The following is a 23,747-nucleotide window of genomic DNA, read 5'->3' on the forward strand; positions in this document are numbered from 1 at the left end:
CATTCCCTCTTATAAACATCATACTATTGTCTGTGTCTAGGAGGTTTTTTTTCCTTAATCCCTTCACCTTATGTGGATTTTTTAAAATATGTCTCCACATTACAATATTTTAGGTGTGTTTGACGCTACTATCAATATCTTTCTGTCTTTTCGAAGTATTCTCTATATGTAGACCTAAATATGGTATGGGTACCGGTGCTAATAATACAGAGAAAACTTAAATATTCTTACTCTGTAAATGTCTTTATTTCTTTACAAATAATACTCAACAATCTCTTCATTGACTTAACTCACTATATTCTCATTCAAAGTGTATTAAAGTTGACCATTTAAAAAGGAAGATAATTTTTAAAATGGTCAAATGGTTAAACAAATATTTTATAATATCAACACCAATGTAGATATTGGTCAGAAACCAACTCCATTTGCATTTTCTGTAGAATTCTATTAAATTTTCATAAATCATGATTGCTCATCAATCTTATTAGACTTTTTCTATAACACAACCAATCCCTGAGAGATAAAAGTCCCAAACTTTTATTTACCTGCATTAGTCTCTCCAACTGATAAAATTTGCAATGAAGATCTTCAAAGTTGTTTTTGTAGAGATCTCGTAAACCATAGTCATACATAATTTTCACCAAAACACAGAATGCTTGTTCTTCTGGCATCTACAGAAAAACATAAATACAGAGCATGACTGAGTGGCATTTGGCCAGAATGTCAGAAAATTTCCAACACTTTGTTAGTCTTCTACATTAACAGCTGAAGGCCTGTAGTGAATAAAGTTCTTCAGAGCCAGCCTTCTGCATTGTTACAGGTAAAATCTGTTTTCACAGCTTGTAACTTCTTCACTTGAGATGATCTTCCCACTTTTGTTAATTTAATCATCCTTCCTTCATTCATTCATTCACTATATCACCTTAAAAATAGTTAATACAGTCACATGATTCAAAAATCAAAACAATGTAAAAGTATAAAAGGCAGAAGTCTCACTCCTCTCTATGCCCAGGACACTAACCCCTGTGTCTGACCCCATCTCTTTTGCTTAACTTCATAACTACTCTTAATAATGTCTCATGTATCCTGCAAGTGTTTCTCTATGCAAGTGAAATAATTATATTTCTTATTTTATTTTTTCCCTTTTCTACATAAAGGATAGCTGGCTTTTTTCCTCAGTAATAATTCCAAAGAGGGATTGCTGGATCAAGGGATAAACACATTTTTTAGTTTGGATAAATAGTGCAATACTGTTCTCCCAGAATCTTCTTGGTGTTGCTATTTTTCTTTCTATAAAAAATAGTTTTCCAGAAAGAATCTTGTGTGCTTCTACCATTAAGATTCTAATGGCCAATAAAATCTAATACACCCTCCCAGAAGTATTTTTTTGTGAACAGAGAATAAAGTCCGAAATCAAAGAAACAATCTCTAAATTGTGGTGGGACTGAAAAGTACATATTGGTAGTTACAAAATACGCATGGGGATGTAAAGTACAGCATAGGGAATATAGTCAATAATATTGGAATAACTATGTATGGTGCCAGGTGGTCACTGGAAATAACAGGGGGAATACTTTGTAAAGTATACAATTATCTAACCACTATGCTAATACAGAATAATATTTAACATAAACTGTAATTGAAAAATATAAAAAAATTTCAATTAAATAAAAAGAAAAGAAAAGTACAGATGCCCCATGGGGCACTTATAAGAACCTAATAGGTCTGTGACTTACGAGTTTTAGGCTGTAGAAATGAAAAAGCTACAATGTGATTAACAAAAAGAAAAATATTGGACTATGTTCCAACTTCCCCCATTTTTACCTAAGTGACTTCCTGAGAATCTTTCTTCTTGACCTTATAAGCCCACTCATGCCTCCCCACTGGGGCTCCCTGTAATCTGGTCCCCAAAGAAGCACAGAGAAGCTCTCGTGCAATAAGTGGACATGAGGAAGGATCTGCAATTTTCAGCCCTTATTTGCTTCAATTGCCTGTGTAGGAAAAGCCTGGATATCAGTGCCTTGTTCTCAAGAACGTTATAGCATGTGAAAGACCAATGTCCCCTGGCTGGTGTTATACAATTGCAGCTCAATGAATATAGAAATTTTCATTGTCTGTTGCTCGTTTGCTGAGATGGTTGACTGGATTTGGTAACCTAAAAACAGTGCTCTCATACAAAACACACACACACACACACACACACACACACACACACACAACACTGCTCTCACGTAAAACATACACACACACAAACAGTGCTCTCTATTTCAAATTAATTTAATTAAAAAAGATATTTTGAACAAAGGAAGAAATCTTAGTGCAGGCTATTTCTAAAGAATGCAACATTATTTTTAAAGAGTTTAAATCAAATTAGTGGATCTCAAAGGGCTTGCTTTAATGAATAGGTAATAATTTGTTATTAGCAAATCCTATATAATAAAGAGGTAATATGCAAATTAACCCTCACATCATCACATGTCTCAAGATGGCTGCACCCACAGCAGAGGCGGCGTTCCCACAACAAGCTATAACGAGTGATCAGCAGGGACCTGAGGCTGTGTGGCGCCGGGCTGGGTGGGAGACCTAAGGCTGGGCGCCCCGCCTGGTGGGGCTTGATAGGGGACCTCAGGCTGTACCCCCCACACTGGCACTGGGTTAGGGGACCTCAGGCTGCACCTCCCTGCCCAGTGGGACTTGATGGGGGACCTCAGGCCATGCCCCCTGCCTGGCAAGGCTTGACAGGGGACCTCAGGCCATGCCCCCCTGCCTGGAGGGGCTTGACGGGGACCTAAGGCCACATCCCTGCCCTGGGCCGGGGGACCTAAAGCCACACCCCCCACCACGGCACCAGGCTGGGGGACCTGAGGGTGCGCTGGGTACCTGAGGCTGTGCCCCCCACCTGGCGGGGCCTGACGGGGGTGGGGCCGGCTGGGTCTGGATCTCGCCCAATAGAGGTGGGGCCAGCTAGGTCTGGGTCTCGCGCAATTTCAAGGCGCACGCAGGTGGGTGGGGGCTTGACTCTGGGTCCTGCAGTTTGCCCCAGACTCTGACTGGAGGAAGATGTTCATATACATTCTACTAATTATCTTTCATCTCTGACATTTCTATTATAGAGAAAGGGCAAATAGCAATATTAAAATATTTCCTCTAATTAATTCCCTTTTAATGTGCACGAATTTCATACACCAGGCCACTAGTTAGGTAATAAGTGTTTCTGAAACTTTTGAGAATGTATGAAAGTGGTCCGCCCTTTAAGTAATTTTATGTATTCTTCCTACAATCTTATCAATGATATTGTATCATAATTTGGAAAGCTTATTTGAGCAAAGGAAAACCAGAGCTTAGACTCTGTTTAAATACTGCATTAAAAATGCTGAATTAGGAAAATAAAAAATAAATGAGGGTTTTTTGCCACAGTATATAAAAAATTTAAAAATAAACAAATTGAGGTCTCAATAAGCTGAAAGAATTCAGAGAGACATATATGCAATATTGCAGTCTCTGTTATTCACTTTAACCTGACAAGATCTTTGCTTTCTCTGACTCCCAAAGCTCTTTGTGGCATGTAGTGAAGTTATTTTTATGCTCCTACTAACCCGGGAATGAGCTTTAACTTTGCATCCCCTAAAGATCTTAGCATATAGACTTAAATAAATATCAAGTATTAAATATTTGTTTAGGATAACTTTAGCAAAACTGAATACATCTGCCTTTATCAATGAAGGCATGTAGACTAGTAGGGCCATCGGTGTCACCTGCAAAGATAAGAGCCAGCAAAAATGTAGTGGGAAAGGACAGGTGTGAAAGTGGAAGCAAGAGGCAGCCAAAGGTAACTATATCAGTTCTTGATCTCTTTTAATATGACAAATGCTAAATATAAAAATCTTTTATATTATCTGTACTTAGTATTGGCTATTAAGCTTGCCCCTCAATTTGCATAAAGAGAATCAGTCAGGATCTGAGAATCAACACCTAGCTGTACTGTCAACCTCATCTTACTACAAGAGTGAGTTCCCCACTACATGGTATTGTGGCACCTGCTGACCTTTTTTTAAAGCATTAAAATAACTATTTAATTTATGAAAATAATGGTTCATTGAATTAGACATGCCATTTTTATCATTGATATGTAATTGGTCTGAAGTACAATAAAAGTAAGTCATTGAACAATATCTTTTTAAATATCAGATGTTATTACATGACTAGAGGCCCAGTGCACAAAAATTTGTGCACTCGCGGGGGGGGGGGGTTTCCCACCGCCCGGCCTGTGCCCTCTCTCAGTCTGGGACCCCTCGGGGGATGACCACTTGCTGGCTTAGGCCTGTTCCCCGGGGGATTGGGCCTAAGCTGGCAATCAGACATCCCTCTGGCAGCCCGGCAGCCCTCGGGGGATGTCCACTTGCCAGCGGGGAGCAGACCTAAACTGCAATCGGACATCCTTAGCGCTGCTGAGGAGGCAGGAGAGGCTCCCACCACCACTGCTGTACTGGCAGCCATCAGCCTGGCTTTTGGCTGAGCAGAGCTCCCCCCTGTGAGAGCGCACTGACCACCAGAGGGCAGCTCCTGCATTGAGCATCTGCCCCCTGGTGGTCAGTGTGTGTCATAGTGACCAGTCATTCCCAGTCTTTCTGCTGTTAGGGTCAGTTTGCATATTACCCTTTTACTATATAGGATAGAGGCCTGGTGCACGGGTGGGTGCCGGCTGGTTTGCCCTGAAGGGTGATCCGGATCAGCGTGGGGGTTTCGCTTGGGTGCCTGGCCAGCCTGGATGAGGGGCTGATGGCTGTTTGCATCTGGTCACACCCCCTTCAGGGTGGGGGTCCCCACTGGGGTTCCTGGCCAGTCTGGGTGAGGGGCTGAGGGCTGTTTTCAGGCTGGTGGGTGACTGAAGCTTCCAACCTCTCCTTTTTTTCTTTTTTTTTTCTTTTTTTTTTTTTTTTATTCTGGGATTTATTTACCTTCTATGGCTGTTACTGGAGCTGAGAGCCAGCTCCAGCTCTGAGGCCCGGCTCCAGCTTGAGGCTTCGGCTGCTGAAAGCAGGTATCTGGGGTTTGTTTGGCTTCTATAATTGAAACATTGTTGCTTTCAGGCTCAGAGCCGGGCCGCGGCAGGCGGGGAACCTTGGCTTCCTCCATCACTGAAGCAAGCAAGCCTCATGTTCGCTTCAGCTGTGTGGCTGCCAGCCGCCATCTTGGTTGGCAGTTAATTTGCATATCGCCCTGATTAGCCAATGGGAAGCATATCAGAGGTACGGTTAATTACCCTATTTGTCTTTTATTAGATAAGATGGGTTTCTAATACTGCATATCCATCTTGGCTGTGTACAGGAGCTTTGTCATGGTATCAGTGTTGTTTTATTGAGGGAAAGAGGTGATAAGCATTTAAATCCTTTAACTTAAGATACCACAATGTCATCCATGACTATGAAATACAAAGTTAAATACCTGCCTCACATGCACAATATGAGAATCAAGTATGATGTAATCACTGTTTGGTAACAAATATTGACAATGATCTGCCATCTGTACTAACAAAGGTAATCACTGAATGGAGACAATCTCCAAGTTTCACTGCTTCTTTCTGCAGTGAACCACAAAACAAAGCAGCCCTATGTACTTCAAAAGTCTTTAAGACTCAGCTGAAGTCACACACATCAAGACATTTTTTAAAGCAAAATTATCTGTTGATAATATAAAATAATACTCTTAATTAGGATAAAACTAAATTTTCTGATCTGAATGGTTATTTCATATCTTTTTGCAAGAAATCTACCTTTGTCCTTGAAGGCGCTGAACAGTCTACCAATTTTCTGGGTTTCTTCAACAAAGGTGGATGCTAGTGACTGTTTTGAAAATCAGAAACTCATGAGTCTTTATTTTCTGTTCACCCATTGAACAGCAAATAGAATGAAAATTTCCAGCTGATTGTTTTCCTCTTAAAGCAAATATATGCTAAAATACATCTAAATTAAATGTGTATTTATAAGATATAAAACATACTGTACAACATATTAGTCTGTTAATGTGTGGTCAATTGAAGCTAATGGGACCAGGGTCCAAAGAAAATTGACTGGGCAAATAATGATTAATTTTACAAAGAATAGTAGTAGCTACTGTTATTAGAGGCATTCATTCATGATCCCATTTGATACTTACCAAATCTGTAACGTAGGCATTATTTTTACATTTTAAATAGTGGATGAGTGAAGTTCAATGAAGTTAAGTGATTTGCCAATAACTGCACATCTATTAAGTAAAGCCTGGATTTAATCCCAGAGCTACACCCTTTTTGTGCCAGATACAAAATAGGGACTCTTCATGCTTATGATATAAGGTATCCGATATTCATAAGAACACTAGAAATATAATAATATTGTTTCCATTTTATAAATGAAAACAACAACAACAACGCTGAACCTCAGAGTTTAGGAAACTTTTCCAAGGTCATATAAATTGGAAGGTATTAAACCATAGTTCAAATTTATAGTTGTGCTTTTACTATCCTTTGAATGAGTTCAGCTTTGAAAAGGTAGAGAAACTTAAGTTATCTAAAATGGGAGGATTGCCCTAACCAGTTTGGCTCAGTGGATAGAGTGTTGGCCTGCGAACTGAAAGGTCCCAGGTTCGATTCTGGTCAAGGGCATGTACCTTGGTTGCGGGCACATCCCCAGTGGGGGGTGTGCAGGAGGCAGCTGGTCGATGTTTCTCTCTCATCGATGTTTCTAGCTCTCTATCCCTCTCCCTTCCTCTCTGTAAAAATCAATAAAATATAAATAAATAAATAAATAAATAAATAAATAAATAAATAAAATGGAAGGATCGACAGAGGATTGTTTTTTAACATGTCTTGAATATATTTACAGGACACATGAAGAGGATATTGGGGAATGGCCCCAAAGGTACTGATGCAAGAATGAACTTAGAACAGGAAAATCTCTTGGATTTTAAGAAAAAGTTATTTGGGAGCATAAAAGGGCTTATTAAAACTCCTGTAGTAAGAACATCACTATAAGATGATGTGTTGTGTCTGTCTAGCATCCTGTCTCCCTATCATCTGGTATCAAAACTCCTTTCCTCTAGGAGAGCTGCTCAGGAGGAGCTGATCCAGCTCACTGTCAGCAATTGAGGGAGACTCAAGGCCTGGACAGGGCTAATCAGAACATCCTATCTTCCTGGCCTTAGCAACAGGTTCAGGGACGGCAGGTTCCCAAGGCCAATCAGAATCCTCCAGGAATTCTTTTCTTTTCTTTTCTTCCTTTTTCTTTCTTTACTTTCCTCCTCCCCCTCCCCCTCCCTTCCCCCCCCCCTCCTCCTCCTCTTCTTCAATGCAGGAGCTATAGCAAAAAAACTGGTCCCTTTTAAATGAAGTTATAAAACTGAAAGGATATGAGCCAGGCCAGTCTGCAGACATGTTGCACATTTGTGCCCAATTCATATAATTAAGGCAAGAAAATTTAAAGAAAACAGAGATACAGAGACACAGGTTCCTGACTAAGCAATTCTGGAATCCAGCCATGTCAAAATCACCCCTGCCCTGGACTTCCCAGTTAGGTGAGCCAATAAACTTCCTTCTTAAATTAAGCTGCTTTGAGCTAAGGCTACATCAAGTAGCAGACAGAGTCCTCAATAGCGTAATGGCACAAACACTCTTAGTTATAGAAACACTTGGAAGCCTCTACCTTGTCACCTTAGACTCTGTGGAATCTTTATTTTCAAAAAACTAAGTAGCTCTGCTTCCCATTTAAGTCTATTAGTTAAATCTTATCCTAAACCTGTCTTTTTGAGGGGTGCATTAAAGGTTTCATAATTTTTAAAACTTTTTTTTAAATAAAACACACAGATATGTTAGTAAAAATATATTGGGTTAAAAATTATTGCCCTAACCGGTTTGGCTCAGTGGATAGAGCGTCAGCCTGCGGACTCAAGGGTCCCAGGTTCGATTCCGGTCAAGGGTATGTACCTTGGTTGCGGGCACATCCCCAGTAGGAGGTGTGCAAGAGGCAGCTGATCGATGTTTCTCTCTCATCGATGTTTCTAATTCTCTATCCCTCTCCCTTCCTCTCTGTAAAAAATCAATAAAATACATTTTTTAAAAATTATCTAAAATATGTTATATGATTTTTAGAATAAATGAAGTATATAAGAGGAAATTATCATATTTCCTTTAAGCAAAGACTAACACCATAATGATCATATTGCTAATTATTGCATATTTAACTTCAAAGGCTGGTGAACATATAATGGTTACAAGCAATCCATGCTATAACATTCTTCTCCAATTCTAAATGATCAGTTTCCTGTAATCTCATCAATAGATATAACAGCATCTACTATAATAAACACTTCTTTCATTGTTTAAACTATAACAAGTTACAAAGCTATTATCAAAGCCTTTAGAAATTTCCAAGCAGGAAGGTAATTATTTCCTAAAACTACTTAGACATGAAAAAACACAAAAATTCTAAACTTTTTTTTTTTTTAACATACTTTCACTTTTGGTCTTTCTTTCCTCTTAGGCAGTGCATGTGAAATATAAATGACCGTGGGGGAGGAAAAGACAGCATCCCCAAAGAAGCAGGTTCTGACAATGATTAATGTAGAGCTGCCAAAGAATGTCTGGCAGCAAAAAGAAGCAATAGCTTATGTAACTGATAAAAAATTAGTACGACCCTAATAACATATCTCCTTGGAACCTGAGGTAGTGTATTTGATGAATTGTTTAAGCTAGACTGTATTCTTCTACCTATTTAAACCATGGGGGCAAAAATACGGAAGAAAAGAATTAGTTAACTTTTCTTATTCAAATTGGTTAATGGGTTGGTCAATTAATGGAATATACTGATTAACAGAAGTATTATACATACTGTTCAATTAAAAATTAGAGTATATTTTTCATTAACACTAGGCGGAATATCAGTTCATCTTTCCTCAAAGATGCTGAAGGCATTTCTGTATTTCAAGTTATTTATAAGCCATGGCAACAACTGCATAATTCTACTAATGTACAAAGTGTAAGAGCCTGGATTGAATTTCTATCCATCTTGTGACATACTTTAAAAGCAATTTTGTTGAATAAGTTTACAATGGCTGACTTACCATATAACACTTATAATAGGAGAGGACATAATATAGAAAAAAAAATTGGGTATTTGATTTTTCTGACTATTTGATTCACTCTTCTCTCTTTTTTTTTCAGGGGGAGGTGTTTCCAAACAAATATAAACTTACAGATATCTAAACCTGTTAAATCTCGGAACAGATTTCTCAGCAAGATATTCTTCTCATTGAATTTCAATCAATATATTACAATGTGTTTCACTGGGCTACAGTTAAATGCTAAAATGCTAGACTGTAATATACTCAGTGACTACTTTGTGGAATACAAAGCATCACCATCCACAGCTTGAACATCAGCTTTCATCAGAGCCACTACAAAGGCTCCTTGTAGAAGAACAATGGCTCTGAGCCCTGGTAATAATACCATGTCATTGCTTACAGTCTCCAGCCCCTTGTTAGGGACCTGACAATTCGAGATACTAGGTGGGTTTAGTAGTAGAGAATCTGTGGCCATTAAGTACTTGATTATCACAGGGAATGCCAAGCAGGTTGACCATGGAGATATCAAAGAAAGAGGGAAGATAAGGACAAGATAAAGAAGACCAACAACAGGTGATAATGCAACAGACAAAGAAAACAAACTCCAAGTTAAAGAAGGTGAATAATCACAATAGAACCATTCATATCATTATTATCATTCAAATCAAGTTATCAAAACTAGAACCATACTCTACTATAATTGCTCTTCATTTCCAAAATGCAAACCTACAAGGAATGCTTTTGTTTTGAACTTCCTGGACTTCTCTGATGCATCTGACATTATACATTGTTTCCTCTCAGTTGAAAATCCAGAAATCCTTCAAGGATTCTTCGTCCCTATCAGCCTTTTAAATATCTGGCATCTCTGAGCTCTATCCTGTTCTTCTTACTCTATTTATTTTTCTTTGATGATGATCCACTTTCATAATCTCACTTTTGTTTTTTCACCAGCATCAGTCTCCAGTATCCAATTGGTTGCTGGATAGCTTCACGCAGCTATGTCTCAAATATCCCAAACTCAAGGAATTCAAAACAGAATTCATCATCCCCTCCTAACCCTTTTTCTTCATTCAATCTCAATGGATGCATTTGTTTCTCAGCTCAAAATAACATAATCCATCCAGTCACTAAAACTAGAAAACTAGACATGCTACCTTAGATCCTTCTTTGTCAATGCATCCATAAAGCCTACCAATTTTGCCTCCTGCATGTTTCTTAATTCTGTTTCTCTTTCTCTGGGTCCCAACATCTCTCATTTAGATTGATATTTCCTTTTCTCTCTACTGCTGCTCGTTCCCTTCAGTTCCGCCCAATACAAAGGAGTAATAAAGAATGTATCTGAAATGAACGTCTGACTGCCATTCCCTCACTTGACACTGATCAATGGTTCCTCCTTCGCTTTATTCTAAAGCCCACATTTGTTGACATGATTACAAAGTCTTCGTAATTTGGTGCCTGCCCATATGACCGTTTTTGCCTCATACCTTTCCCTGCATTCAGTTCCTATAGTAACTGTATAGGAACTGTAATTTCGTATTGTTCCCTTTATATACGGTGCCCTTCTGTGTTTTCATACATTCGTTCATGTTGTTCCTTTTGTCTAACAATCTCTACTCCCTCCCTTTCTCGTCTTGCCTCCCCCAACCTCAATTATTTATGTCTTGGCAAAGCTACTGCCTCCTCCAGAAAGTCTTTCTGAAAGTTCTGGGTTGGATAGTTCTTCTATTATTCTCTTACTTTGTGTGTCGCTTTCACTAAGCACACTATAAGTTCTTTAATAAACATAAGGAAAATCAATAAAGACATAGGAATAAAAATAATAAGCAAGTGCCTGCATTCTCTGTGCCCTACCCTGGACCATGAGGCCTTTGAGAACACAAATCATAAATCACTCATATTTGTAATCCCACCCACTAGCCCAGGACTGACAACAGATGCTCAAGAAATATTCTGTTAAATAAAAGTGACTGAGAAGAAAGAGAGTATACAACAATAAATCACGGAAAAGCAAAAGGCCTCCTTGTCACATTCCTTCATAATGGTCCTGAACCTGCTCATTTTGGGGCAGCTACATTGACTTCTTTAATTTTAGAGGGTTCTAGTTAAAAATAACTCCAAATAACCACTTTATTCCCTTCTAGCCAACAAAATTAATTCTAATGAGGAACTGTCCTGTTCTTGACTTCAAAAAAAGACTTCAGATCTCTTACTTTATCACCAAAGGTACGGTTTCTAAAAAGATATGCCATGTGTAATCTCCATCAGGTAAATGGAAAATAAGGAGGGAGGACAAAACCAAGTAGAAAATAAACTAAACTTGGCAGCACCATACCATTTATCACATGGAAAATTACTTACATGCAGAAGCAATACAGCAGCAAGAAAAGACTGTCCTTGGCAGTACCCAATGTCTTCGTCGTAGACAGAGTAGGCCTGAAGGAAAGAGAGAGAAGTCTCATAAACATTCACAGACTTTCACTTAGGGGTTAGCTCACATCAGGCTGCTGCTTGTTCTTGTCCATGCACTGTCACCACAGTTTCTCTGGTCCTTCACCGTGAATGTGTGGGTCATGAGTACAGAGGCATCCCCAAAGAGGCAGCACCTTTCCTAAAGCAATTTTAGATGTCCCATTATCCCCAGGTTCAACTTCAGCATTTGGAATAAAGAGATACTCAGAGCACCTAAATTAATTTTAAAAGATCCATGCAGTTTGTCATCAGGCAAATGAGATCACGGGAGGCAGGAGCTAAGGATGGGAGAAGGTGGGAAGTTTCTGAGTTGATGTGGGTTCTAGTGCACTCTATGGGGGAAATCTTAATGTTGCTGAATCTGTAGTGAGGATCTTCTAATCTAATAGACAAGATAATCACTTTCTATAGCCTTCTCAAACATTTTCTAAGCTATTCTCCCACTTTCCAGAAGGCTAACGGGTAAAAATGACTCCTCCCATTTATTCCACTGGGGCAAAGCAGAAACATTTAGCTGGCATGTTTTACAGAATGGCTAAGAGAGTCTCACAGATGTTCTGGATTCACAATCTTTAACATCATTCTAACCAGGATGGCAGGTACAGAACCAAAGAGGCCCATTCATAGCAAATCCAGTGCTCCTGGGGAAACAGCTGTTATACCATTTAATTCAGGGTTCATATTTATCTTCAGAAGAAAGGAAACAAGGTTGTATGCATAATATATACCACTTAGCACTTCAAACTGCTGGAGCATAACTTTTAAAGAAGACACTCATTAGAAGTTTTTAGGAAATTGACTCAGTTACTGTAGGCATGGTGTGCTGATCAAAGAGTAAAGAAATTAGTAAGCTTTTTCTGTAAGAGTCCAAGGAGTAAGTATTTTCACTTTTGAGGAACACATACATCTGTGGCATGTTTTGTGTTTTTTAAATATATTTTTATTGATTTCAGAGAGGAAAGAAGAGGGGGAAAGAGATAGAAACATCAATATGAGAGAGAATCACTGACTGGCTGCCTCCTGCATGCCCCATACTGAGGATAGAGCCCACAACCCAGGCATGTGCCCTGACTGGGAATAGAACCAGTAACCTCCTGGTTCATAGGTTGATGCTCAACCATTGAGCCACGCTGGCTGGACTGTTTTTGTTTTTTAAACAACCCCTTAAAATATAAAAAACATTTGTAGCTCAAAGGAGGTACAAAAGCAAGTAGCATGGGCCACAGTTTACTGACCCATTCAGGTGCTCCTACATTTATTTCTAAAAGACAAACATCCCAGTTGTGCTGTTTGAGTCCTGGGCATGTATCCCACCCATGTGCTAGATTTCACCTTAGTGAGAGGATTTCCATTTAATGTCCAGGGCAATGATTATCAAAGATAATCAGGAAGGGTTACCATAGGGAGACTAAGTGTGCTATCTCCCAAATGCCAAAGAAGTCAGAGTACAGGGTCTAGAGCAGTGGTTCTCAACCTTCCTAATGCCGCGACCCCTTAATACAGTTCCTCATGTTGTGGTGACCCCCAACCATAAAATTATTTTCATTGCTACTTCATAACTGTAATTTTGCTACTGTTATGAATCGTAAATATCTGATATGCAGGATGAATTTTCATTGTTACAAATTGAACATAATTAAAGCATAGTGATTAATCACAAAAACAATATGTAATTATATATGTGTTTTCCGATGGTCTTAGGCAACCCCTGTGAAAGGGTCGTTCGACTCCCAAAGGGGTCGCAACTCACAGGTTGGCGACCCACAGGTTGAGAACCACTGGTCTAGAGCTCTTTTTTTACTTAAAAAGTTTTTACTGAAATATATAACTTGTGTTCAATGAAATGCACACATTTTAATTGCACAATTCTTTGAGTTGGGTCATTTAGGTAACCCATCATTACAGAATATTTCCATCATTTCAGAATGTCCCTCAACGCCTCTTTGCAGTCAAACCCAGGCAAGTAATGATCTGATTTGATCACAATATATCAATATTATTAGCTTGGCATTTTAAAAAGAATTTCATATAAATGGAATTATATAACATATACTCTTTTGTGCCTGGCTTCTTTTACTCAGCATAATGTTCCTAAAATTCTGTCATATTACTGCACGTATCAGTAGCCCATTCCTTTTTATTGCTGAGTAGTATTCCACTGCATGAATAAACCACAATTTATTTATCAACTCTCCCATTGATTGAACATTTGTTGTTGTTTTTTCCCATTTTTTACTAGTATGAATAAAGTTGTTATGTATACACAAGGTTTTTTGGTGGATATAGGTTTTCATTTTCACTAGGTAAATACCTAGAGTGGAGGTTCAGGGTTCAAATAATAAATGAATGCTCAACTTGATAAGAAATGCCAAACTGTTTTCCAAAGTAGTGGTACAATGATTACAGCAATACAGCTAAGTAGGAGTGCTCAGTGCTTCACATCCTTGTCCATACTTGATATTGCCATTCTCCTTCCTTTTATTACTTCCTGTGGTTCTGGCTTGCATTTTATTGATGGTTAATGATGTAGAGCATATCAAGTGCTTTTAGGCAATTAATACATATTCGTTTGTGACTGTTTTTATTATTGATTCCTAAGATTTCGTTCAGTTTACAAACCCATTGTTAGACTGCATTGCCAGTATTTTCTCCCAGTCTGTGCCCTGCCTTTTCCTTTTCTTAATGGCATCTTTTGAAGTACTACTGTTCTCTTTTAACCTTCTTCTGCTAATGATGATATTATCACACACTCTCCTAATGAGAGAAAAATGAGACCATGAAATCACTATCTAATGAATCTGAAAAGAGCTTTTCTTCATTATCATCAGTTGCCAGAGCTCTGGCGAATTTTAAAAATTAAAAGATAAATTAACATTCTTTTACTTTTTAAATGTTCTTTGCTTTATCCTATCTAATAAAAGAGAAACATGGTAATTAGCCGTACATCCGCTACCCTTCCCATTGGCTAATCAGGGAGATATGCAAATTAACTGCCAGCCAAGATGGCGGCCGGCAGCCAGGCAGCTTGAAGCTAACATGAGGCTTTTTTGCTTCAGTGACAGAGGACTCCAACATTCCCCGCCTGCCTTGCCGGCCTCTGAGCTTGCAGTTTAAGAAACATTGTTACAAATATAGAAGCTAAACAAAACCCCAGAAACCTGCTTTCAGCCAGCCGGGATCTCAGAGCTGGAGTTGATACAATGTTTTGATTATAGAACCCAAAAAAACCAGATACCTGCTTTCAGCAGCAGAGGACTCAGAGCTGGAGCCAGAGCTAAAGCTGGCCCAGAACTTAAAAGCAAAAGAAAAAAAGGAGCAGTTGGGAGCTTCAGTCACCCGCCAGCCTGAAAACAGCCCTCAGCCCCTCACCCAGACTGGCCAGGCACCCCAGTGGGGACCCCCACCCTGAAGGGTATGTGACCAGCTGCAAACAGCCATCATCCCCTCACCCAGGCTGGCCAGGAACCCCAGTGGGAACCCCCACCCTGATCCAGGACACCCTTCAGGGCAAACCAGCTGGCCCCTACCCATGCACCAGGCCTCTATCCTATATAGTAAAAGGGTAATATGCCTCCCAGCACCGGGATCAGCGGAGCCACGAGGCCTCCCGGCACCGGGATCAGCGTGACAGGGGGCAGCACCCAAACCCCCTGATCGCCCTGCGGCTCTGTGTGTGACAGGGGGCGGGGCCACAACCTCCCTATCTGCCCTGCTCTGTTCGTGACAGGGGAAGGCACCCCAACCCCCTGATCAGTCCTGCTCTGTGCCTGATAGGGGGGAGCTCCTCAACCCCCTGATTACCCTGCAGCTCTGTGTGTGACAGGGTGCGGTGCCCTAACCACCCTCCCCCCCATGGGCTCTGCTCTATGTGTGATGGGGTAGAGCCATAACCTCCCCATCAGCCCTGCCCTGAGTGTGACAGTGGCAGCGCCCCAACCCCCTGATCGGCCCTGCTCTGTGGGTGACAGGGGGCGGTGCCCCAACTCCCCTATTGGCCCTACTCTGTAAGTGACAGGGGGGAGCTCCTCAACCCCCTGATGGGCCCTGCTCTGTGCGTGACAGGGGGGAGCTCCCCAACCCCCCTGATGGGCCCTGTTCTGTGCGTGACAGGGGGCAGGGCCCCAACCCCCTGATTGGCCCTGCTCTGTGCGTGACTGGGGGTGGCGCTGCAACCTCCCCATCGACCCTGCCTTGAGTGTGACAGGGGGAGGTGCCCCAACTCCCCAATCGGCCCTACCCTGAGCATGACTGAGGATGGCATCGCAACCTCCCAATCCGCCCTGCTCTGTGCATGACAGGGGACAGCATCCCAACTCCCCAATCGGCCCTGCTCTGAGCCCGACCAGGGGCTGCACCTAGGGATTGGGCCTGCCCTCTGCCACCCAGGAGCAGGCCTAAGCCAGCAGGTCGTTATCTCCTGAGGGGTCCCAGACTGCGAGAGGGCACAGGCCGAGCTGAGGGACTCTCCCTCCCCCCTGAGTGCACAAATTTTTGTGCACCAGGCCTCTAGTACATTTATATTTCTGATTGCTTCATTTGTACTTTTACCCAGAGCTCAGCAGTATGTGTGTGTGTGTGTGTGTGTGTGTGTGTGTGTGTGGTGTATTGGGTGTGCGTTAGGAGTTGGAAGAAGGATTGCAGACAGAGAACAGAGAAGGAGAACAAAGCTGAAGAAGAGGGAGAAGGTTCTAATACTATCCCTATTTGCAGCATTTCTGGTGGTGCTCCGTCACTGCCTTTTTCATGAACACAGAATCCTGGGATTTGCTGATGACAGAGCATGTTGCATGAGTGATAAATAGATATTCAATGCTTCCCCTTCCCCACGAAAGATGTCTAAGTGGAGGATTCCTTAGATCTCTGGATCTCCAAAAGTCAATCATTTTTCACCAACGCTGATGTCATTTTGACAAATGTTGGATCCATCATTACCTAAATATATTTAACATTTATTGAGAAGTGTGCTATTTATATGCTTGTTTGTGTTACAAGAGAAGTTCAATAAAAAAATCAAGGTTGCCCTGGCCAGTGTTTCACAGTGGTTAGAGCATAAATCCTACACTAAAGGGTTGCCGGTTCAATTTCCAGTCAAGGGCACATACCTAGGTTGCAGGTTCGATCTCCAGCCCCAGTTGGGTACATATGGGAGGCAACCAATTGATGTGTCTCTCTCACGTTGATGTTTCTCTCTCTCCCCTCTCCCTCCCTCCCTTACACTCTATCTGAAAATCAATGTAAAAACTATTCTCGGATGAGGATTAACAAAACAACAACAAAAAGAACGAAATCAAGGTCCACCACTCATGAGAGATGGTATGAATTCAGCGAGTCCACAGACTATTCTCTCACCAGAGAGCTGAGGATAACAGTGCAAATCAGTCTGCATTTATCTTACTTTCCACTTGTTTTATAGTTTTGGGTTAGGTTAGTAGGAAAAATGACTTTTTCAGAGGCCACCTACTAAATTGATTTTATGATTCACAGTTTGAAACATAGTGTTCTGGCAAGTTCTTTTGCTTGGAGTTCTCCCAAGCACTGCTAGTCTAAGCCTTCTCCAACTGAACTAAAGTGAACCCTTTCCCTCTACTCAAAACATGCCTCTCTTTGCACCAAACCTCTCCCCACTCCTCACTTTATTTGCTTCTCTGGCCAGACGCCTGTTCAGTCTGACTTTTAGATGACACTTGCAGGTGATAAATAAATGCTAAGTCTGATGGGAAATGAGATATTTACATAGTTACAAATGACCTTACACAAAGTACTTATTAATTACAAAGAGAAACAAGTAACTTTATAGTGCAGAAGGCTGATAAATAACATCTTATTTATGTGATCAAAGTGAGCAGTCAGCAATAATGCAACAGTGTGCTCCCTGCGAGGAACAGGTCATCTCTTCTGTTAGTCCTGCCAAAGATATATAACCCAAATCCAACCGTGAGGAAACATCAGGCAAACCCAAATGGGGGGGCCAGTCTAGAAAATGACTGGCCTGTAATCTTCCAAAGTGCCAAGGTCAAGAAAGTGAAGGGAGGAGTGAGATGCTATTTCAGACAGAAGGAAATCAAGGAGACACGACAACTAAATGAAATGTGCGATTCTGAACTAGCTCCTTTTCTGTAAAGAACATTATTTGGACAATTGGTCTAAAGCTTAGGCAGAAGCAATATATCAATGCTACGTTCATGATTTCTAGGTTCTATTACAGTTATGTGGGAGAATATTCTTGCTTGTTAGAAAACACCCTAAAGTACTTGGCGGTCAGTGTGGCACCATAATGGCAAATCACTCTCAAATAGTGGAAAACACCAAACTCCAGTACTTACAACATTCCTGTAAGTTTGAGATTGTTTAAAAAATATATAGACATGGAAATATACATATGTACATAGATTTGACAGAATCATTTTGTCTGTTGATTGTAATAATAAAATATTGAGGCTTTAAAAATGGTTATTAAGTTTGTCCTATATGCTGGTAAAAGCAGAGTATCTACATAAGCTATGAAAATAGGTTCACTGACATGAAATAATCTAAATACTGGTGATGATAAACATAGAGGCTAGATGTACTCACTGATACTCACTCACAAAGCCATTTTCTTATCTAACAGAGCTGGCAAACTTCCTAGATGTAACTTTCCTTTTATATAACACTTTTAAAAAAGGCCCTTGGCAACACTTTAGAACTGAACTGATATACTTGTGTGGTTTTTTTTTTAAAGAAGGAAATGTAAAATAACTAGACTACCATAACCTTAAAAAAATTGCCTCTATTAAAAGTGAACTACTGTGTGATAATGGTAAATTACTCAGAGTATTTCTTTTACATTCTTGGACTTTTAACTTAAAAAATATAATGCATAAAGGCTATCCTCAACAAAGTCTCTAAAATTAAGCAAGAGCCCTGATCTTAGGAAATTATCCTGAATGATCTGTGTGAATAAAATTACTTTACAGAAGAAAAAAGTGATAGAAATAAAGAGCTCTTTTAGAGTTTCTATACATTAAACATTATCTAAAATGATGACCATGAAAATATGTCTCCCAGATCTCCACCAATGGGGACGTAATTAGCAGAGGGTCTCCACTGCTGTGCTCTGAAACCCATCCTGCATTTGCACCTGAGCCACACTTCCCATGGTTTGCTCCCAGCCAATGACTGAGCACAGCAAGAACACATAGGTAGGCCAGCTTTCGGCAGATGTGGGACCTCACAGGCAACTGTGGTTGAGGACTCCCCACTGGCCTTGCCGAACTTCCCTTCGAAGGACCCTACAGTCTCAGACACTTCCATCCAACTTTCCTTCCTCTCTTCTTCCCTTGGGGTCAGATGAGCACTGGAGTCCATGCTCTCCTAGCTCTCCCCTACCCTCCCCTGCCCCCCCCCCCATTTTCTCTTATAGGCATTTCCCCTGAATATATTTCTTACATCTTTAATCCTGTGTTGGTTACAAGTTTCTTAGAAAACCTAGACTAACACTGTCAGTTTCATGAGTCAAGACCTCTGAGTTGATTATATTGACACTGTGTAACTAGTACTGCACTCTGCTCTCTGAGACAAAGAAAAAAGTCAGAGGTAGCCTCTTCCCTCAAAGACTGAAATGAAACTAATCAGGTGATGTTCAAAACATAAACCATAATAATGGTCTAAATTTCAGAAAGTATTTTTAATCTGTAAATCACTGTGGGTAGAAGTGGGTAGGACAAGCTTCACAAGGGAAGTGGGCAACCAAGATCTGGACAGATGGGGAGGAGGTGGAAAGCAATTCAGATTCACACCCTTCCCAGGTCTTTAAAAGATGCAGGAAGAGGTCTGGTTAAGGAGGAGGCTTTAGAGTTATAAAGATATTGCCAACTGCATAATAATTAGTAAACAGGAAACAGGTCCCCATAATTCCATAACTAATTCACTCAGAAATAACTGCGCGTTTATTGTTTAGGATATTGAAGGCATTTGAATCTAGAATAGAAATAGATCTCTATGTTGTAAAAATCCATAAATGCAGGAGGCGCCATAAGCAGCATTTTATGTGAAGGCTCCTTGTGCTATGTCTTTACAGGTTCATTTTGTTCTTCCTTTTTCTCTATTTTAAAAAGTAATCTAACTTCTTATCTTCCTCAAAGGGCAATGTTTTTTTTTCCAAAAGTTGCTATAAACAAGCCCGTAGGGTAAACACTAATCTCTGTACTCTGATTTTAAACATTTTGTATCATCCTTAGAATCCCACCATTTCCTTTCTATACTCTATAGTCATGGTGTGATGGCTTCAATTAGCCTTTCAGTTGAAAGACCACAGGCTCCACAGAAACTACAAAGCTATTTCAAGGAAAGCTTATAGGACCAAGCACACAAAGGAAATTTTAAATTCTCCTCAGACACTCTCAAAATCATTATAGATCGGTCATTCTCTTTCCAGGACTCCAGCTTCACAAACCTGACCTTTTCACGGTTACAGTTTCAGAAGAAAAATCCATTATTTAAAATAACATCCTATCTTCTTAGTTAAGCTCTGACTCAGAAAGTCTATCCTATTAATATGTATATTAAAGAGGACCACAAAATTTAAACACGAAGCTAATCCGTTATGAAGGACTTTAGTGATACTAACAAATATAAAATGTTTTTGAGATATTGTAAGCAAGAGTTAAGCATGAACACACACACACACACACACACACACACACACACACGCCATTAAGCTTCTTTATATGTGTGTGTATATATGTGTGAGTGTGCATTTGCTGTTTTGAATGGCTATAAACATTGTCCTTGGCAATGTAGCAGAATTAGACAATTCTTCTACAATGGAAAATGTGAAATGGATGATTTAAAGGAAGGAAAAAACTAAGTAAAACTCTTACTCTGAGAGATTAAGATTTATCAGTATGCTAATCTGGTACCCTCGTTATCCCAATGTAAACAAAAGGATCATGAAAATTTCCCCACTCCTTTAGAAAAATCTGAAATTATTAACCAATTACTTGTGTGCCAAAAAGTTTGAGGGGAACATTGTGAAAATTTGATCACTCCTATTTCTTCATGGGAGCTAAATAATGTCTCAAAGAAGTGGAAATTTTGGGGAAAGTGGCCTGCAAAAATACTGAGAATATAAATGAGCAGAGATTTCAATAGTTTCCTAATGTCAAGGGCACGGCTGAAGGAGGACCGACCAAAGAAGAAGGTCTCTAGTAAATGCCTCAGGATTTTAGTCAAGATCCTGGAAAGGTCTCTATACAAGAAAAAGTCAAACCTGAATCAAAGCGTTCCCTCCCCCACCTCCCGCAAATACTCCATCTTCCTACCAGAGGAACAATGAATCTACTCTGGAATAAACATCATCTAAACCTTTATAATTCTCATATAATCCAGAATTCTATTAAAAACAATCAAGCATGAAGAAAACATGAGAAAGTAAATAAAAATCAAAAGAAATAAGAATATATTCATAGGACATCAGGTATTGTACTTTAAATAAAATAATAAAAATAAGAACAGCCTGACCAGTGTGGCTCAGTGGCTGAGCGTTGACCTATGAATTGGGAGGTTACAGTTCTATTCCTGGTCAGGGCACATGCCTGGGTTGTGGACTCGATCCCTAGTGGAGGGTGTGCAGGAGGCAGCCAATCAATGATTCTCTCTAATCATTGATGTTTCTATCTCTCTCCCTCTCCCTTCCTCTCCGAAGTCAATGAAAACATATTTTTTTAAATTTTTTTTTGAAAACATATTTTTAAAAAAATAAGAGCAGATAGCAATGAAATAGAAAGCAAATATTTAATAAATAAAATCAACAAAGCCAAAGTTGATTCTTTGAAAAACTAATAAAATTAGCATAATATCAATTCAATGCAACACCAATCAAAATCTTCAAAGGTGTTTTGTTCCCCCTCCAAAACTTCCAAGCTAATTTTAAAATATGAAACTACAAAGAAACAGATACTAAAAACAATTTTGACGCAAAACAAAGTTGTAGGCCCAACAATACAAGATAACAAGACATTATAAAGCCACTATCATTACAATAGTGTGGTACTGGTGCAAAGATAGATAAATAGATCAATAGAATAAAATGGTTCAGCAAGACACACACACACACACACACACACACACACACACACACACACACACAAACAAACAAAAAACACACACACAACAAAAAAACCAGAATTTTTAAGAGATATATGCACTCCCATGTTTATTGCACTATTATTCACAATAGCCAAGATATAGAAACAACCTAAGTGCCCATCAATGGATGAATGGATAACAAAATGTGGTGTATATACATGCTTATTCAGCCAGAAAGGAGGATAACCTGCCATTTGAGACAACACGGAAGGACCTTGAGAACATTATGCTAAGTGAAATAAGTCAGACAGAAAAATGACAAATACTATATGATATCACCCATATGTGGAATCTTAAAAAAAAAAAAAGTCAAACTTGAAAACCAAGTGTGAAATGATGTTTACCAGGGAGTGGGGGTGGGGAGACTAAGATTGATATTCATGAAGGGTACAAATTTGCAATGAGTAGATATTAGCCATAGAGAGCTTATGCACAATATAATGAATATAGATGATAATATATTATTACAATCATGGAACTTGCTAATAAGACACAAAAAATTAATTATCCAACCACTAAAAAGATAAGATAATTATGTAATGTGATAGAGATGCTAAATATTGCTACAATGGCAATCATATTATAATACATAAATGTATCAAATTAAGACACTGTATACTTTAAATATACAGTGAGTATAATTATGTCAAACATATTCAGTAAAAAAAGAAAAGAAATACAACTCCTGCCCCCACTCCCAAAAAAGAAAGAATGGCCCAGATACAAACCCACATTTACATGGATCTGACTTATAAAAAGGATGCTATAGCAATACAGTAGGGGAAAGAATAGTTGTTTAAAAATAACTATGGATCAATTAGAGATACATATGGGGTGGGGGGTAATGAGCCTTGACTTCTACCTCATCCAAAAACCAACTCTAGATAGATCATAATTCCAATGTAAAAAGCAAAAGAATAAAATGTCTAGATACATCAGAGAATATTTTCATGACTTTGGATTAGACAAATACTTCTTAAACAGGATACCAAAACACTAACCATAAAATAAGTGATTAATAAAGTGGGCCTCACTTTTTTAATAGCTTCTATTCATCAAAAGATACCATTAATAAAGTGAAAAAGAAAGCCATAGAGAAGAATTCTCATCAAAAGAAGTTATCTAAAAGTAAGTCACTAAATGTATTCCATTTCAGGTGTTCCTGAAACACACACCCAACACAACAGCAGAAAGCCAGGTAAATATTCAAAGTTAAATCACACTCCCTTATAGCTTCAGTATCGAGAGATAGAATACCTGACATAGGAATTCATCTGTTATATTTTAGGAAAATTTTGAAAACAACATTAAGAATCATAGCAAATTGGAAGTAGAATAATCTTATCAGACCCCATACTCTAATGAGGAGCAAATCCGAAAAGTGGTTTTCCTCCAAATCTTAGATTTTCCTAGGGGAAGAATCGGGACCAGAACCAGATCTCCTGATGCTCAGTCCTTTAAATTGCACCAACCTGTCCCCCAACAGAAAACAGATTTTACATCATATGTAAATTAGAAAAGTGCTAAAGACACCTGGGATGGTATCACATTTTTCTTCCTTTGAAGGACACTATTTTAAAACATGTTATTGAAAGACAGGAAGGAGGAAGGGTGGAAGGGGAGTCCAAACCTTTACATATTCAGAATCCTATGAATTCTACTATTATACCTCCAGTTCAACTCCACACATAAATTTATGACAACATAAGAATCTTTGAACCATTTTGATTTCCTCCTACTGTGAAAATGATATTAAAAGGCAAAAGCTGAAATTGACAGGGCCATTAAAACATGACAGCAGGTTTTTAACTGTGTTCCCTCTAACCTGACAGTTCAGGCCATTTCTCATCTCACCAGAGCCACAGAAAACTTCACCTACAAAGTCAGACTCTTGTATCCTTGAAACCAGCGTTGGTTTCAATACTTATTGTAATTGAAATTCTCTTAATTTCTGTCTCAATTTAAGAGCAGAGCATACTGTAAGTCGTACAGGCCTTACGGGTAAGGAGTTGTCAGAAATAAATGAGGTAGTAAGTGTGAAAGCACTCTGTAAA

The 23,747-nt window shown here is 39.4% G+C and overlaps 1 protein-coding gene across 14 annotated transcripts in view; it reads right to left on the reverse strand.

The window, feature by feature from the left end:
- RABGAP1L (RAB GTPase activating protein 1 like) overlaps positions 1-23,747 on the reverse strand; it is a 434,830-nt gene that overhangs the window by 151,976 nt on the left and 259,107 nt on the right. For 12 of the 14 annotated variants that reach the window (XM_036342969.1, XM_036342966.1, XM_036342964.1 and 9 more), the window contains 2 exons: positions 11,455-11,529; positions 546-671 (listed from right to left, as the gene is read on the reverse strand). In XM_036342969.1, the coding sequence (XP_036198862.1) occupies positions 546-671; positions 11,455-11,529 (201 nt within the window). Of the gene's footprint in view, positions 1-545; positions 672-5,773; positions 5,844-11,454; positions 11,530-23,747 lie in introns of those variants that run through there. The other 2 variants (XR_004973243.1, XM_036342978.1) reach the window with 2 other exon arrangements.

Source organism: Myotis myotis, unplaced genomic scaffold (assembly GCF_014108235.1).
Source record: "Myotis myotis isolate mMyoMyo1 unplaced genomic scaffold, mMyoMyo1.p scaffold_m19_p_18, whole genome shotgun sequence".
NCBI classification, from domain to species: domain Eukaryota; kingdom Metazoa; phylum Chordata; class Mammalia; order Chiroptera; family Vespertilionidae; genus Myotis; species Myotis myotis.